At 37.7% G+C, this 16,505-nt stretch overlaps 1 protein-coding gene across 1 annotated transcript in view; it reads right to left on the bottom strand.

The window, feature by feature from the left end:
• cdh22 (cadherin 22) overlaps nucleotides 1-11,278 on the bottom strand; it is a 166,373-nt gene extending 155,095 nt beyond the window's left edge. Inside the window, exon 1 of the mRNA XM_088937318.1 lies at nucleotides 9,426-11,278. Coding sequence (XP_088793444.1) covers nucleotides 9,426-9,650 — 225 coding nt within the window. The 5' untranslated portion in view covers nucleotides 9,651-11,278. The remainder of the gene's footprint in view (nucleotides 1-9,425) is intronic.
• Nucleotides 11,279-16,505: the final 5,227 nt, after the last annotated feature.

Here is a 16,505-nt window from a genome sequence, read left to right as displayed (position 1 = left end):
AACCAATTTGCCTGCAGGTTTTAGTAAGGAAGGGTGTGTAATTTGCTTTCCAATGTAGGCTTATGTATTGATCCATTACTCAAGAAGTCCATAGGCCTGTGCCTCATCTACAGGTGAAGGTTGTAGGTCAACTACTCATTTCTTTTTGGGCCTACAGATATAACATCCAACTGCTGTTAGTCAAAGACCCCAGTTCTGTGATGCGCCTTGAGTTTTTCCAATTTGTCTGAGCATACTTTTATTATATGTGGCAGGATCTCCTCAAGCTAAGATCTTGCGAGGTTGTTTTTCAAACTTGCATTTTTAAATTCCTGTGAATATCCTGACATTATGAAGCTACAGTACTGTACATTTTTTTTTAAATTAAATTCAACTTAATAAAGGTTCCAATGTCAAACAAAGCTTCTTTAATGATATATTTCCTGGTTCATGTAGTAACAAGTCTCACAGTATATAATGATCCTATTATGGTGAAACTGCTCTGCTAGGTTGTTAACTCCATTCAAAACCCTCTTGATAGGGGACCCATCTTCTGGTGTAGCAGCTTTTATGTTTATTTAGACAGTGTGGCTTAGGACGTTACTTGCAAACGGACACGTGCTAAGTCCGCAAGTATCAAGTGCTGGTTGGGTAGCTACACTGGTTTAAACCCAGGATTTTCAAATAAGTGAGTCAGGTTGCCCTCATGGTGGAAACGGGATCCCAGGGTTCTCAAAAATATAAAGGCTTATCTGTAACTACTATACCTGTATATGCCTGACTGACAAGAAATTGCTTCATTTTGAGAAGTTGCTACAATATTTTTGACACTTGCTTTAGAATGTTTTGAGAAACATGGCCCATTATGCAAACTACTGTTTTAAGGATTGTTTGGCCAATTAACTCCAAAGTGACAGGTACCATTCTAGGGCCATGTGGTGAAATGGGGTAGAATTCAAATTACCATTGACTTCGGGAACTGCTGCACTAATTGACTTGAAATGTGGTGAGCTTCATCACATGCAGACCTGTTTCAGAACCTCACAGATTGCAGTGATGCTATTCAACAATACAGAATACTTCTAGCAATGAACTAAGGGCCCATGCAAAATGGAAACAAGGCAATGCAAGTCTTACTGTAAAGGCTGAGAATGCTCAGCAGTGCCCCAGGTTTGGGCATTTTGCAATTACATAAAAAAACAGGAATGAGGACTGCCTCCCAGCACTACTTTCTCACTGCCTCTGACAACCTGTCTCCCACGGTACTCGTAAAAGGCTCTCCCATCGAGAAAAATAATTAGCCTTTCATGTTTCATTTCTTGAGCACTGGAACGCTCTCAATTGAGCTGCTATCAACCACCCATGTGGTCACAAAGCAGGCTGCTGACACACCAATCTGCTCCATTTCACACACTCTGCCAACAGAGTGAAGGTTTTGTGAAATTCTGTTCTTGCATGATTGCAATACGCACCAAAATACACCGTACAACTGTGCAGGGCAATTGGCTTATAACAAAGCTGACCTGTGATTAACAAAGCGAAACAATTACCACCTTTCTAGGCAAGACAACATTCCAAAAGCTGGAAAAAGGAAGACACGAAAAAGATCTGAAAAGCGAGTGACATGTGACTTATTTGTATTTAGATCTATGGTAGGAATTTAAAACATAGTAAATGAAACAAGGAATTTTAACACAGTAATAAAGAGGCCACGTATGGTGCAGTTTAAAAATATTCTCGAAACATAGAAAATGCAGTGTTTTATAACACGTTGGATTAGGAGTCTGTAAATTTCACTTACAGTATACTTATTCCACTTATTCATTGTAATCTGCAATATATTAAATAACATTTTATTCCATTAAAATGATCAATAAAATGATTAACAACATTTATTATAAAAGTTGGATTGCTATTATATATGCTCAATATATAATTGAGTGTTACAAGCTTGTTTACAGAGTACATTTGCCAACCTTAGGGAACAGTTTTGCCTAGATGTAAAAAATATGTAGTTATGCATGATTTAATTTTCTGTTTGAAAGACATGACAGAATGTTCTTACAACAAACAGTGAAGAGTGCTATAACACAAATCCACTATTTTCCATCACTCCTCCCCCACAGATACAGCAGCTTGTCACTATTTGACTCAGATTTGTACTGTACTGTACATAGAAAGCATAGAATTCTTAGAACTAAGAACACATCCACAGACTGGAGTTTCAGACATTCAGAGTCTGCCTGTATGGACTTTTGAAATAAAAGTGAAAATACGTTTTATTATCTCAATTACTTATTTTTAAAAAGACTCTTACTATATTTATGTCAAAACAATATTAATGTTTGATGTAGTAAATACATAATTATTCCACTCCCGTCTTTATATCCCAAAACATTTATTTTTTGATGTGCATTTTGATGCTTTGAGATGTTTTACTACAGAAAAATGTTACCCTCTTAAACAAAACAGCAGTGGGATAGGTCACTGCAGAGAACTTAAAAGTCAGAACAATTGTTTCAGTTTATAATTTATTGAAGTACTCAAAGATTCAGTTAATTAAGGAGTGTTGGTTCAGTTCTGGACTATCAGGGACCAGAAAATATTGAGTCCTTTTAGATCACTCATCATCAATGTGCTGCATTGATGAAACATCATGTACATGCTGTGGATCAATGACATCACGGAGCCTGCAGCATCTACTGTACAGTATTTTCAGAACACTGCCAAGTTATAACGATGTAAACAAAAATGAAAACACAGTTTGATTTTCTTGTATTGTATCCTTCAGGCAAACAATATATGAATTTTGATATTATCCAGTTTTCTTCAGTTCTTAGGATACTGCCCCCCAAAATTAAAATTCTATGCCTCAGATGTCACAAGGTCACTAGGCCTGAGCTTCCTCAAGTGATGGAGCACAACTGGCTGTGCACCCCCAGGGTACTGTTCAAATTAGTCACATCAGGGTGTTCCAGAAAAAGAACCCGCAGAGAGGAAGGGAGAAAGGAAGAACAGTGGACCTAAGAAGTCATTTTAAAAATGTCTCTAACAGAGACATGATAAGCAGCAACAGGTAGCTGGTTTATAGTGAAAGGCTACCATTATAACAAAAAAATTATTTGTCGACCAGTGAGTATGGTAATCTTAGAAACTACTCAGCTCATGAGCAAAAAAAAAATAATATGGGATAAAATATGACTAAAAGAAGCCAATGATAAAATACACACTCAATGTATTTTATTCTGTATTACTGTAATTAAAGTCTCTGATACATATGGCGATTGATGAGCCCAGCAAGGCTAGTAGCAACTATTAATAGTCTTTGACATATGCCCTGGCTGCGTGGAGCTCAATAACTCTCTGTAATTTTATTAATAAAATCATCTCTCTCTCATGCCTTCTAATTTATACATCAGCTCTTTGCTCACCTCTCTGCACACTTCAGTAATGACTTACTTGTAAATGTAGATCCCTCTCTCTCTTGCTGTCACTCTGCATGCAGACCTGCTACCAAAGTTAATGGCTCCTAACTGTGAAATAATACACTGTGAGAGAGACTACTTGGATACAATATTATAGAATTTTATACAGATTCTACATCACAGAGACATATGATCACAAGCCAAGCAAGGCAGGGTTTAGTGCAGGGGTGTCCTAGAGAGACCCAATCCATTCTTAAAAACCCAATTTATTCTTAAAAATCACCTTTTCCTCAGGAATGTTAAAACACCTGTAAATTACTGATCAATCAGGCAAGTCATTTGTTTAATTAAGTCAACTCTGACCCCTAAAGTCAGAATGCCCACCCAAAGAGTTTGGATTTAAGCATGAAGTCTCAATGACTTTCTTCCCAAAAAGGAACCCCCAGACTCAGGACACAGAAACACGACACAATAGAAAGTGACAACTCAAAGAAAAAAAAAGGATGTGAATTAAACAGATTTTGATGGGGTAGGATTCCATGCTCTTTTTCTACAGGAGCAGTTTCTGATAATTAAGTCAGTCAAGAGCCTGTTTTGCCCTCCATATAAAGGTAGAGTAGCTGTGAGGAAACAATAAAAGACAAGAGACTAGATCTCTCATGGTGACTGCTGCCTGGTGGGAAGGTGAAGCGGTGTCCCAAGCACCCTGCAGACTATGAAGGCCTGGAAGAGTCTGAGATACACAAGATACAAAATCTGAAACATCAAGAGTCATCAAGAGTATGAACATTGCTTGTATACCGGAGTGTATAGTAAAATCAGTTTTCAATTTATGCAGGATCTCAAATGCAGCGCAGTGTATGATATTAAAGCTGTGTTAATATCTTTATGATTAGAGTCGATGAGTTGTGTGCAAGACGTTTTTGAGGTATTTATGATCAATGCAGTCACTTTAGCATAAAATGTGGATAAGAAAAGAACAGGAACTTAAATTATTTTGTTATTCTTTCTTATTTAAGAGAGCTGGGGTGAATGCTTCCAAATGTTGACTAATTACTACAACACACAGCTGTGATAAATGCTTGTGGTTTTAGTAAAAGGGAGTAATGTTTTACTGTATTAATAACATAAGTAAAATTCAAAAAGTGAGCAGGCCATTTGGCCGATCTAGCCTAGCCTGTTTGGTAGTTATGTTGTTTATGTACAATGTTCCCAATCCAAATGTCAGGTGTACAGCCCAGATGCATACCACATATTCAAATGCTCAAATCAATACACTTTAGGCAGCCTGTCCCTCGGCAAAGGTGTACAATGTACAGAAAAGACAGACACACTGAAAAAGAACAGAATAGCACACCCTACCCCACCCCAGAATACCAGAACTCAGATATTTTCACATTTCACTGAATCAGATCATTGACTTTGAAAAGAAATCCAAATTCAATAGGATTATCCTTCATGTTCCATGTCAATGACTTTCAACTTGGCAGGTTGAAGAAGAAAATTCAGCACTCTGTGCTGTAGGAGAGAAACAATGCACTGTACAGAAAGAGCAAAATAATCTGGGAAGAACATGATTTGACCCATTTCCCAATTTTCCTGCCACCTGAAGGACGGGTTGAGAGAATATCAAATAACTTTAGAAAAATACAGTACTGTATATAGTTTATTTCCTATAGTACATAAGATCACTTGTGCTGTCCACCGTCATTGGCTTTGGTATTTTCATAGTCCTACCTATCCTTTAAAGCAGCATTTATTTTAAATCTCTCAACAAAGTGCACTGTTAATTTAAAGGCTGGGTTAAATTAAGGGAATTACTCAAGAATAATGTCATATCATGTCATGTCATTTGCCAAACCGCTTTATATGGTGTTGTGGAAAGCCAGTGCCTGCCTGATAAGCAACGAGTGCAAGACAGGGTACACCCTGGACTAGTCCATTGCAGGACCATCGAAGTGCAAGCCAATCATACATGGGGACAATTTGAAGGCCACAGTAAAAGCCAATGGAGGAAATTTGGCCAGGACACTGGGATAACTCCCTACTCTTATCGAGAAATGCCTGGGGCTCTTTAATGACCCTAGAGAGCCAGGACGTCAGTTTAACGTCTCATCCGAAAGATGGCGCCCATTACAGTATAGTGTCCCCGCCACTATACCAGGGCATTACGACCCACACAGACCGCAGGGTGGGCACCCCCCACTGGTCTCACTAACACCACTTTCAGCAGCAACCATAGCTTCCCAGGAGGTCTCCCATACAGGTACTGACCAGGCTCAACACTGTTTAGCTTTAGTGGGTAGCCAGTTGAGAGCTGCAGGGTGATATACTCAAGAATAATATGATTTACATTTACTATACAGAAACACTCCACTTTGAACAGTCACATTTTGTCTCTACATAATGTGGCACCATTGCACATTGTAAGAGAGTGGCAGTTTTAGACAAGATGAAAGCTTTTGTCTGAGCTACTGTACATTCCCCAGGAAGGTGAACGTCTTTCACCTGTAATTAAAGGAAATGGTCCTCTATCACTTGACTAATTAAAGGAAAACAATTGGTCAGATGACATTTAACAACAGAATGTGGGTCTGATATCTAGGGAAGAAATCAGATCCTCTGGATCAAAGGGAGAAAGGAAGGAAGAATCTGAACAACTTTGGAACTCATGGAGCTCGAGACTGTCTAATGTTTTAGGAATTTGAGGAATTTGAGCATTCCGAGGTCTTTTTGGAAGAACTGATTTATTTTCAGGTTTTGCAGTGTGTAAGCAGCTTAGATGCACAGTTGTTCATAGGTGAATCAAAGCATAAAAAGCTACAGTAGGTAACATACAGTAGGTATGTACTGTACAATAAATAAAAATCATTGTTTTTACCTTATACTGTAGCTGTGTTTTGTGTCTATTTTACCAAAATCTGCTTATTGTATGTATCAGCACCCTGCCCCTTTTCAATATCTGTCAAGTACCGTTTAGTACTGCAAAGGGATGGCCAAACAAATAGAATTTACAATTGCTAAAGTACAGTAGTTGAATGTTAGAAAAATAGAGCTTATTTGCATTTTGAATAGCCTGTGAATAAGTAATTCTATATGCAATAAGAAACTAACTGCTGTCATAATAATTTAACATAATGTGTAACACTGATAATCCATTATCTTTTTGCATTGACTTAAAATTGACTCCTCTGTGTAGTAATAAAGTATTAATTTGTGAAGAGTTTCTGTGATGGCAGAATCTAGTTTGATGTACAGTCTTGTCAGACGCCCCTGGCGCTTTTAATGTTATTAACCACAAGTCTATCTTGGAGCTACTCCTTGCTGAAAGTTCACCATGTTACTTTTGAATGGCAAATTTAACACTTTACAGTAAAGTGTAATTTCCCCTGTATGCTCTAATACAGCTTCTACAAGCTTAACCTAACTTCTGATGCTCCTGTAGTCCACCATAGTAGGCACTATGTGATGATCTACTAAAGTACTGTAAGTCTTGGTACTGTATTATGACAGTTTAGTAAATCTCAGTAAAACACAGTAAAATATGATCAAGGAAAATTACTGTTAAACCCAAGGGGGTGGGGCAAAATAAAAAGGCTGCATAATTGGTATTAAAAAATATCAGCCCTGGATATGACTGCATACTGTACATCTTGTGACGTATCTTAAGTATGAAATATAGAAACTGTTTCCATTGACTGCACAATTGACATTTAACTTATTTATACAGCTGGCCATAATGGTCTAATCTGAGTCTAGGTCTGTTGACCTTTCACCAGGTAATTTATTTTGAAATCTATACTGCATAAAACACTTAGAATTTATGTCATCTCTTATGTTAAAATGTAGCACATACAGTATTGTTTTCTGTAATGTACACTCCTACCCGGCACTTAGTGTTGTACTTCTCTGCATATCATCTATCCAATTTTTAACTCACTACAGTATATCTCTCACTTCTGTATTTCATTAATTGAGCATCTGCTTTGCATCACGTGCTGTCTAAATGTCTCTACAGCACTGTATAAACACACAGACTTCCTGTGGCACTATGTAAATAACTACATTACTGTGACTGAGAATTTTGCAGATACAACACATTGCATGTTGATAAAAATAGACTAGATGATTGTGGGTCCAAGTTCGTGGTGGGATGTTGGTGTTGTACACTTGAATAATGTCTTGTTTGAAATAATTGTTTGAAAACAATCCAATAAAACAATGAGGGTCATGTTGGTTGTCTTCTATGACTAAGGTTAAGAAACACTAAGGCAGATGTGTGGTGGGAAATAATGACAGGCTTTTTACAAAATAAACATAAGAAGTACAGTTCCTATGACTACAAGAGACACTGGATATCTTATACCTTCTTATGTACCCTGGGACCTAGATAAGGTTAATTTTATTTCACTGGAAGCATTCTTCTAAGATGACATTTATTTCTTCTACAAATGACAACAATGTGTGACAATTCCTCAATCTTTGTTGCTTTTCTTGCTACATCCAAAATGTAAACTGCTTCTTTCACAATTTACAAACATAACCTGGTGTGTTTACCTGGCAGGAAACACATTGCAGAACAAAAGGCCCTTGACAATGAATTTAACAAAAACTATAAAACTGTCTGCCTACATCTTAATGTGAACTGTAATGTGTTCATTTTAGTTTCATATGTTGATGTTTGATTAGTGAATTTACTGCCCACACACCAGTTAAGGGATGTGTTTGCAAGGAAAAAAGCTTTTAAAAATTATCATCACTTTTTTTGTCCTTACAGAGTGCCCAGGGGGTAGTATCAGTATGTGTTTGCAGTTGAACTTGTATCTAACAGCTTAAATTAAATTGAGTGGCTCAGTGCCTGTCTCATTACAAAACCACATCTACACGTTAGGTGCTTCTCCCTTTTAGTAGCCTGAAATCAATGTGTGCCATCTGTATTTGCTGATCTCACCCACTCCTCACTTCACCTTAACACTACTGCTGCAATGCATTTACAGTATGTGCAATTATGTATCAAGTGCTCTGCAATTAGTGATGCAATGGAAAGTTTTATCTTTAAAAAAAAACAAAGAAAATAATTAATTGTGATAATTGCACAAACGAGACCTCAAAATTAACTTGCTGTCCACTGAAATCTGTGTGATTACAGTATACAGTATTGCCATTATCAGTAGCTAGACTTAAACATACAAGTGATGGATTGCATTTTAAAGTAACAATAACAAGTGGCCTTCTTTTCCGCATATTGCAGCTAGAATATTATACACATTTTCTTGGCAATTATATTTCTGTGATGATTCATAAAATTACATCATAGAACACTCTATAAAAAGGACCTTGTTGTGTGTATACAGTTTACACACTTACTGTATGAGACATCAACCTTTACCTATGGCAGATTTGTAAACAGGAGATTTCTAAGGCATCAGTAATCAAGAGTGCAGCGAAGTACAATAAAACACTATTGCGACATACTGTATACAGGCAATGCCAACCCCGCACCCAGCTTTTGCTGGTTTGTTTATGTACAGCATGGTACTGTTCATTTGGACATAGTCCTAGGGAATGAGTAATCAAACAAATCACAAAAAATAACAGCTGATAATGTTTGAATCTTGTTTTCTTTCTTAGGTTTGAACCTAGTAAGAATATAGGGATACACAGTACACAAGAAAATTATCCGGGATTCTTCTTTTAACAGTTAATGTTCTAAACCACATAAAAAGTAATTTCATAATAAGTATTTCAGATTTTTCAAACTTATGCCTTCAAAAGTTATGCCTTCTATCAAACACATAACTTTATTTTACATAATGTACCTGTACTGTACTGTACCTTTGGTTTACTCCAACAAAGCTCTTCTGTTTTCTTTATAATCTCATGGGTCATTAATGCTGTGTTTAGTGGCTCAATCATTTTTTTTTATATAACAGAAAAATCAGATATAGTAATTCTTGCAGATGGCATTAAAAAAGGAAGAAGCCCTCTTCTATTCTTTAGAAAAAATAAATGTTATATTACCTTCCCAACATAGAGGGGTTCAGTCCCAGTATATTCCTCCACGACGAAGAATTGGTTCCACACCCATCCCCTTTTTACCCTCTCATGTGACATCAAGCTCATGTCCTCAGCCTTCCCTTGAGGTGCACTAGTCCTTTTGCCCATAGAGAACACAGATCCACAGTGGTCCAAGACTCCCAGAATCAGCAGCACAAAGGGAGTTCCCAATCTCCTGGATGGAGCCATGATGCATCCCTCTCAAATCCTACATGGAGACTGGGAATGTGAATCAAAGAAAATGAAGCTGTGATTCTCCAGCTGCTCACAGTTTCCGCACCAATTAGAAAGTTCAGCTCCAAATCCTTTCAGGGAAACAGAAATAGCGGCCGCTCGCAAACCTTTCCTGAAATCAGGACTTCATTCATTGACTGATGGATTTAGTTAGAATATAACAGTCCCACTTGCACATCATCAAAAGAAATGATGGTTCCCCTGCACTGGTTTCACAGATGTAGTCAGGAGCTGTGTACTGTTTTACCAACAACGTCAACTGGAATTTATATACAAGGAACAAACTTTGTCATTCTGTAAGTCACCTCTGTGTATTCCAAAATTGGTTCCGAAAGGATCTGAAAAAGGCAAAATCCACTTTCAGGTTTTTTTAAGCTTTTTAATCTTTGGCTGCAATGCCCAATTGTGATGCTTTAAAAAAGGTGTTCTTTAATGTTCTGGTCTTTTTTCTGTTTTAAAAAAACAAAGTGTTCAAGTAATGTGTAGACTTTTTTGTTCCTATTGTGTTCATTATATAAACAGACTAGGGCAACATTTGGAAAATGTTTCCCATTTTGAAGATTTCATTGATCCTTAACCAATCTAAAAATACGAAATAAACACTAGAAATATCATAAATGGTAGAGTCCGCATTTAGTAACCCATAAAAGACATTGGAGGTCCTTACAATTCAAAATTCATCAATGCAATGTTAAAAGGCTGGGAAGGGACATTTAAAATGTTAAAAAATGAAATTAGAAAGTGGGAGTGCTGAATTCAGGAGAATATGTGAACATTTGACACTGATTTATAATAGAAACAGCTAAGGATGATGTATGACAACACAATGCTCCTTGACAGGTTCTAATAGGTCTTAAGTTTGACTCCACTCCTCTCCCCATGCTAGGAACACATATAGACCCACCTAAAAGGAAATCTTTAATTATGGGTATGTATATATTTTCTTATTTTATGCTATGGGTCAAGCTATCCCAGGAATGTTATGTCAGCAAAGAATTGCAGAGAGTTTTAGCTTTTCTACTATGTGATGTTCAAAGAAGACAAACGTTTATTTTAAAGAACCAGAACTATCAGATCAGCATTTCCTTTGACCATGTTAATGTCAATAAAAAGTGGTCATGTGTAGGACCAAGCAATCACAGTGAGTGGGAGGTTAAAAACGTGGTCAGTATATTCCGTTGAAACTAGATTCGGAGATATCCTCTGGCATCCCCTAGAAATGTTTCAGAACCAATCCAACCAGGACAATTCACAATGCCTATACAAGAACACATAGACATTGTTTTACTATTGTATTAACCCCTGTCTTTCTGGAGGGAAATGCAGGTAATAATACTGCTGGGATAATAGGCTTTTTGAAGGCTTCTTTGAGAATTGGCCAAAGACTCCTGAAGACAGCAGTACAGAAAATGGATTATATCCCTCTTCAGTTCCCAATTGATTTGAGTTCTCCTGCTCATGGATGATTTTCTTGTCTTTTGTCCGTCTCTCCAGGTATTTCAGAGCTGCACTGGCTTGAAGCTGGTCTTGTCCATTATATCTTGGGAGGAACAACCCAAAGGAAACATCTTCTTATTCCTTACCTGGTGAAGAAGGAAAATTATGCAATTATTAAGTCAGGGTTCCTGAAAGACTTTCAGAAACACCTATATTTTCTCTTAGATATTTTCAGTCCTACAAATGTACTTGTGCATCTCTCATTTCTGAATAAATAGTTCCCTATTCTTCTCCATTCTTCTTCCTATTCTTCTCCCTATTCTATAAGTACTATTAGAATTTCTAATAAGGAAAAAATAATAAAAAATGTAGGGTGTTGCAAGAAAGCTTTAAGAAAAACTGCTTAATTACTGACTCCACAGTCCCTGCTTTATCATTACAATTATACAAATCTGTGCATGAATACAAACTCAAAATGCAATCAAATATAATACATGCAAAAATAATAATTTGGGCCAGTATTTTGCAGATTTAAGTACACAGTTAATATCACAATTAAGATACTCTGTGAAAAATCCTTATTTATAGGTCATGAGTCAATCTTTCATGGTGTTTATTAAATCTTATATTCCAAAGTGATTCAGATTCACATTGCAGAACCACTGTATTTTCTTTACAGCTTCCATAATATCTGAGCTAAAGATAATCAATCTGATTTAAAGTACAGGGCATACTAATGACCTAGCAGTGTGTACTGTCATGGTTATTAATTTGATATAGCTCTATGAAGAAGGATACAACAAAATTAAAGCTTTAGTTTCCAGCTGCTTTCCATCTGTGATAAGCAGTGTTACAAATTAATTTCAGTTCTATGAGAATAAATGCAAGCTCTCCCACGCAATGTATAACACATGGAAGCCTACTCATCTCTCACATGGCTGCAAGAGTTATCTCCTTAAGCTTTCCCATAAGGTACACTGGCTTTGAAATGCCAGACAATCGTCATTCAAAGTGTAGTCAGTGGTATCAAACAAGGTTAATAATAATTCCTTGCATTGATAGTGCTTTTTTCACTCTTTGTGTGTGAGAGCGAGCTTATTGCAATAAGAGCTTTGGTTCCAGCCTACACAGCATATTCTCTGTGATCGGTGCTAATTGAGTAACATTTCCACTATTGTCAATACATATTATAGCCCACCAGCTTGGCTTGTCAGGAGGGGACAGAAGAAAAAGAAAGCGCCTGAGTCAAATTAAGGAACCCTGAGCGTCACAGAAATTCAATAAAGAAATACATCTCTATAAACGTTTACCAGGAAAGGCTTTTACTCTGTACTTATTCTAATTAAAATGGTGAGACAATTCCATCAGCATTAGCATTCAGCCTCTGGTAATATCTTTAAAGCCAAGGTAGCTACAGTAGGCTGTTGGGTTTATTTCTGTCATTTCATTGCCATCCCTTGGACTTTCACAGCAGATTCACACCAGTTGTGGGATTACAGCAAAGTCAGTGTAATTTACCTCTGCCCCGACTGTAAACTGTGGACTTTGTTGTGTTTGTGGATTGCTTATATTCTGAGGTGAGGGAAGGGGGTAGGGGCATCTCAGACATAAGAGTCAGGTACTGTATAAGTATCATCCCAGGTGTGGTCGCATCGATTGAGCATCCCTTGATAATGGCAGTATCTTACTAGGCAGAGTGGCATGGAGATCTAGACTTTTTTTACTATGGTTTCTGTTCATTACATGCAAACATACTGTACTATGCTTAGCATGTGTTATTCTGTACTATGGTATTACCATGATTGCATTAGGTGCTACACCAGATACCAAACTGAAACCACTGATTTACTGTAGTAATTGTTCTATCCCGTGGTGCATAAAATATTTAACCACAGCAAGTCATTGTTTTACAATAGTCTGATGAAATGCTGCCCAGTGAAAAGCTACTTTAAGGGCTACTGAAAGCAAGATAAACTAGAGAAAAATGAAACATGAACTAGAGTTACAGTGCATTTGTTTGTAAATGTGGTAGTAGGACTGGGATCAAGTGTATTTTTTTATTATTTTTCTATTTTTAGAACATTCCTGTACACACTTTGTAACAGTCACACAGCCAGCTAAAATAGTAGGGAGGGGATGCTTGCCACTGGATGGCAATACTTTGGTAGCACAGCTGGGCCACTGCTTTCAGCTTATGTTTGTTCAAATGAACTTAAAAACACCTCAATGTACCGACTTGAAGAAAATTGCTGTGTGTAGTAGGACTAAGGGGCCCTTAACTGATAAAGGAGATATTTGTGAGAATAGAAAATCATTTCCTATCAAAAAGGGAAAGGGAAAATAAATACATGCAATACAACACCAGTCCTGACAAGATAATCGTTGTGTCCTGCTGGCAGATAATTGGGCTTGATTCAAGTTAAATGCTCTGTATTTCGTTCCTTCTGTTTTCAGAAGGAGATTTTCAAAGAAAATGGGAAAGACTGTGTCATTGTTTTCAGCTCCTTCTATTCGGAGATGTTTTTTTTCTGAAAGTGTTCAGTAAGTAGAAGTAGTTCCTCCACTGAAAACAATAATTTGACAGAGGAATGAGAGTAAGACAATGCACTGAACATCTGTTATGAAAGAAAAAAAATACATCTATCTATGCTGTAAAGAAATAAAAACAGAGAGGTGCTTTTCCATAACATAAAAGCTTATTTCAGTAGTTCAATTAGATCCTAATAATTGCGACAGAGACGAAATATGTATGAAGTATTTGGCATGGGTTGCCTAGCTGAGGTAATGGCAGCCTATCTGAGATAATAAGAGAGAGAAACCTGGGTTTGAGACTTACAGTACAGTATATACTGTACAGTATACTGTACTGCCACACCCTCTACAGCCAGAGGGCGCTCCTACTCAGTCCTGTCCCTAGTTTCCCTGTGCTTTGCTTGTCCTTCCGGCGTGTCTTTGTTTGGGGCTACAGTATATATTTCCAGGTCACCCTTTCCTCCTTGCTCAGCATTGAGGGATCGGATGTCTTGAGACCCGCCTAGAACCAGGTCGTCTCCTCCACGGCCTGAGGGCATAGGTTTCTACCCGACATCGTCTAACCTCCGGAGCCCGGGCTAAACCCCGTTTTGCCGCTACACATAGGGTATTTGTTCCTTTCCTGCCATTCCAAGGCTAGCCCTTTCCGACATCCGTGACATCCCTGACATCCAGTATACAATATAGGCAAGTGGAAGAGTGTGAGAATAGGATCTAACCTTCCTCCACACAAATGTTATAAAAAACATTAATTTATACTTGCTTTAATATATAGATAACTTTAGTAATCTGGAGACAGGCATAAAGACAGAAAAATAGTGAGCAAAGTAAACTGTTAACTTAGTCTGAGTGCCTCTAGTCTCTTGTCTCTAGTCCAGTGAGTCCTTGGTTCAAATCCTGATTGAAAAAGTGCTTTTACCCCGATACTCACTGGCTCCAAAATTGTTCTCTGAGATATGAATGGGTGTTCTCCAGGCCATTAAATGAGAAAACATTCTCAATTGATGTACGTGTTTAATTTAATAAAAAAATAAATAAAACAATATTGTGTAATAGGTCCAAAGGCACAAGCTTACTTTAAAAAAAAGGTGACTTCTCAGCTGATACTAGATATACAAAAATACTGTATCAACAGCAACTCTTTTTCAGGATTGCCAGTGGATGTCTGGCACAGGGATAAACACCAGGCTGCCACTGTTCATAAAAGACCTCTGAACTTCAGCACAATATCTTAAAACAACTTTTTTCAAGTTGAAAGTCATTTCTCTGTGGCCATGGGAACAGAAATACACAAAAATAACAAATCTCTTTACAGCTGCAATAGCCAGTGACTTTTTAGTGCTTTTTTTTTCCATTTTAAATTGCACTATGATCACACTGCTCTTCGTAATAACACCTCGGTGGCACATGCAATCATCACTGAACTAGGCACCACTGAGTCTGCAAATTCTGTTCCTGCGGAAATGGTAGGTCCCATTAACGTCATACAGAGAAATGGAATGTCTGGAGACTGGCATTCAAAGGGCTGTATTGGATTTGGTCAACACTTTAATAAAACCATGGCAAGGACTTCAGTGTCCCCGGCATAGGCAAGCTACCGCGAACTGATAAACATTATGGAGAGGATGTGAAGTGTGCAACCATGATGTAGAAAATAGTGTATGTGCTCTGCTACAGTATCAAGGAGTATTAATAAAACCGGGACAATTTCATAGTGTATTGAGGTGTTCATTTCAGCTGTTTTGCAAGTCGAGCAGTGCTGAAGCAAGTTATAATAATATTTGTAGACAAGTACTTAATATCAAGGACACAGATTCCAACAAATATTATTATGACGTAGCTCTGTACTTTGAGTTTAATTTATTTTTTTAGACTGTAGGGGAGCATGCTAGCATATTGGTTACCAGTGCTGCTTTGCAGTTGCTCTTGCTTCAGTTCTAGACTATCTGTGTGAAATGTATTCTTATTCCCTGTGTTCATGGGGGTTTCCTCTGAGGGATCTGGTTTCCTCTTACAGTCCAGAACCAAACTGGATGGTTAGTAGGGTTCTCAGAAAAGTGGCCCTGTTGTGTGTGTTTGTGTCTGTGTGTGTCTGCTCTGCAATGGACAGGATGTAGCCTGCATTGCGCCTGTTGCTTGCCAGGATAGGTTCTGGCTCCCGTGTGACCCTGAATTGAAAGAAGTGATTAGAAGATGGATGATAGACTGTAGAATTGCAGTCAGTCATTATGTTGTTTAATGGGGGATTTTTCTTAAGTTTGCTGTGGTTTTTCAAAAAAACACACCAGAATCAAACCATTGAATAAATTGTTTATATTTTTGATTAAATAAAACTAGAAGAAACAATTAAACAATTAAACATTCATTAGTCTTAGGTAGCTTGTGACATGGAGATTGTCATGGAAAAGCCTTGGAAAATTTAAATGAAAATTGACATTTTACCCTGACTTACAGTATTAATTTATCTAAGAAACAGAGAGCATTGTACTTACAGTACAGTATCTCAACCTGTGGTGTCAGCCAGTGAAGACCCGACTACTTCAGGAGACAAAGTGAGGGGTCAGGTGTGTTACGATGCAGCCAGGTAACATAATTGATGCTGTAAGGGTGAGTGGAGTGTTACAAAGCAGTCAGGTGTAGTAATTGATGTTGTAAGGGTGAGTGCCTTTCAGTAAGCAGACGGCCAGCTCAGTGAGGCCACAAATGCCATCCCAGTGTGGAGACCAGTTGATGAATTGCATGAAGGAGCGCTAATTGGATAAAAGTATTAATCAATTAATGCAATTCATCACTACAGCAACCCCTACTCTTAAAATGAGTGCTGGGAAGAGGGATAGAGAT

Source organism: Atractosteus spatula, chromosome 19, assembly GCF_055471065.1.
Source record: "Atractosteus spatula isolate fAtrSpa1 chromosome 19, fAtrSpa1.hap1, whole genome shotgun sequence".
NCBI classification, from domain to species: Eukaryota; Metazoa; Chordata; class Actinopteri; order Semionotiformes; family Lepisosteidae; genus Atractosteus; species Atractosteus spatula.
Note: the sequence above shows the minus strand (reverse complement) of the source record. Positions and strands in the feature narration are given on the sequence as shown.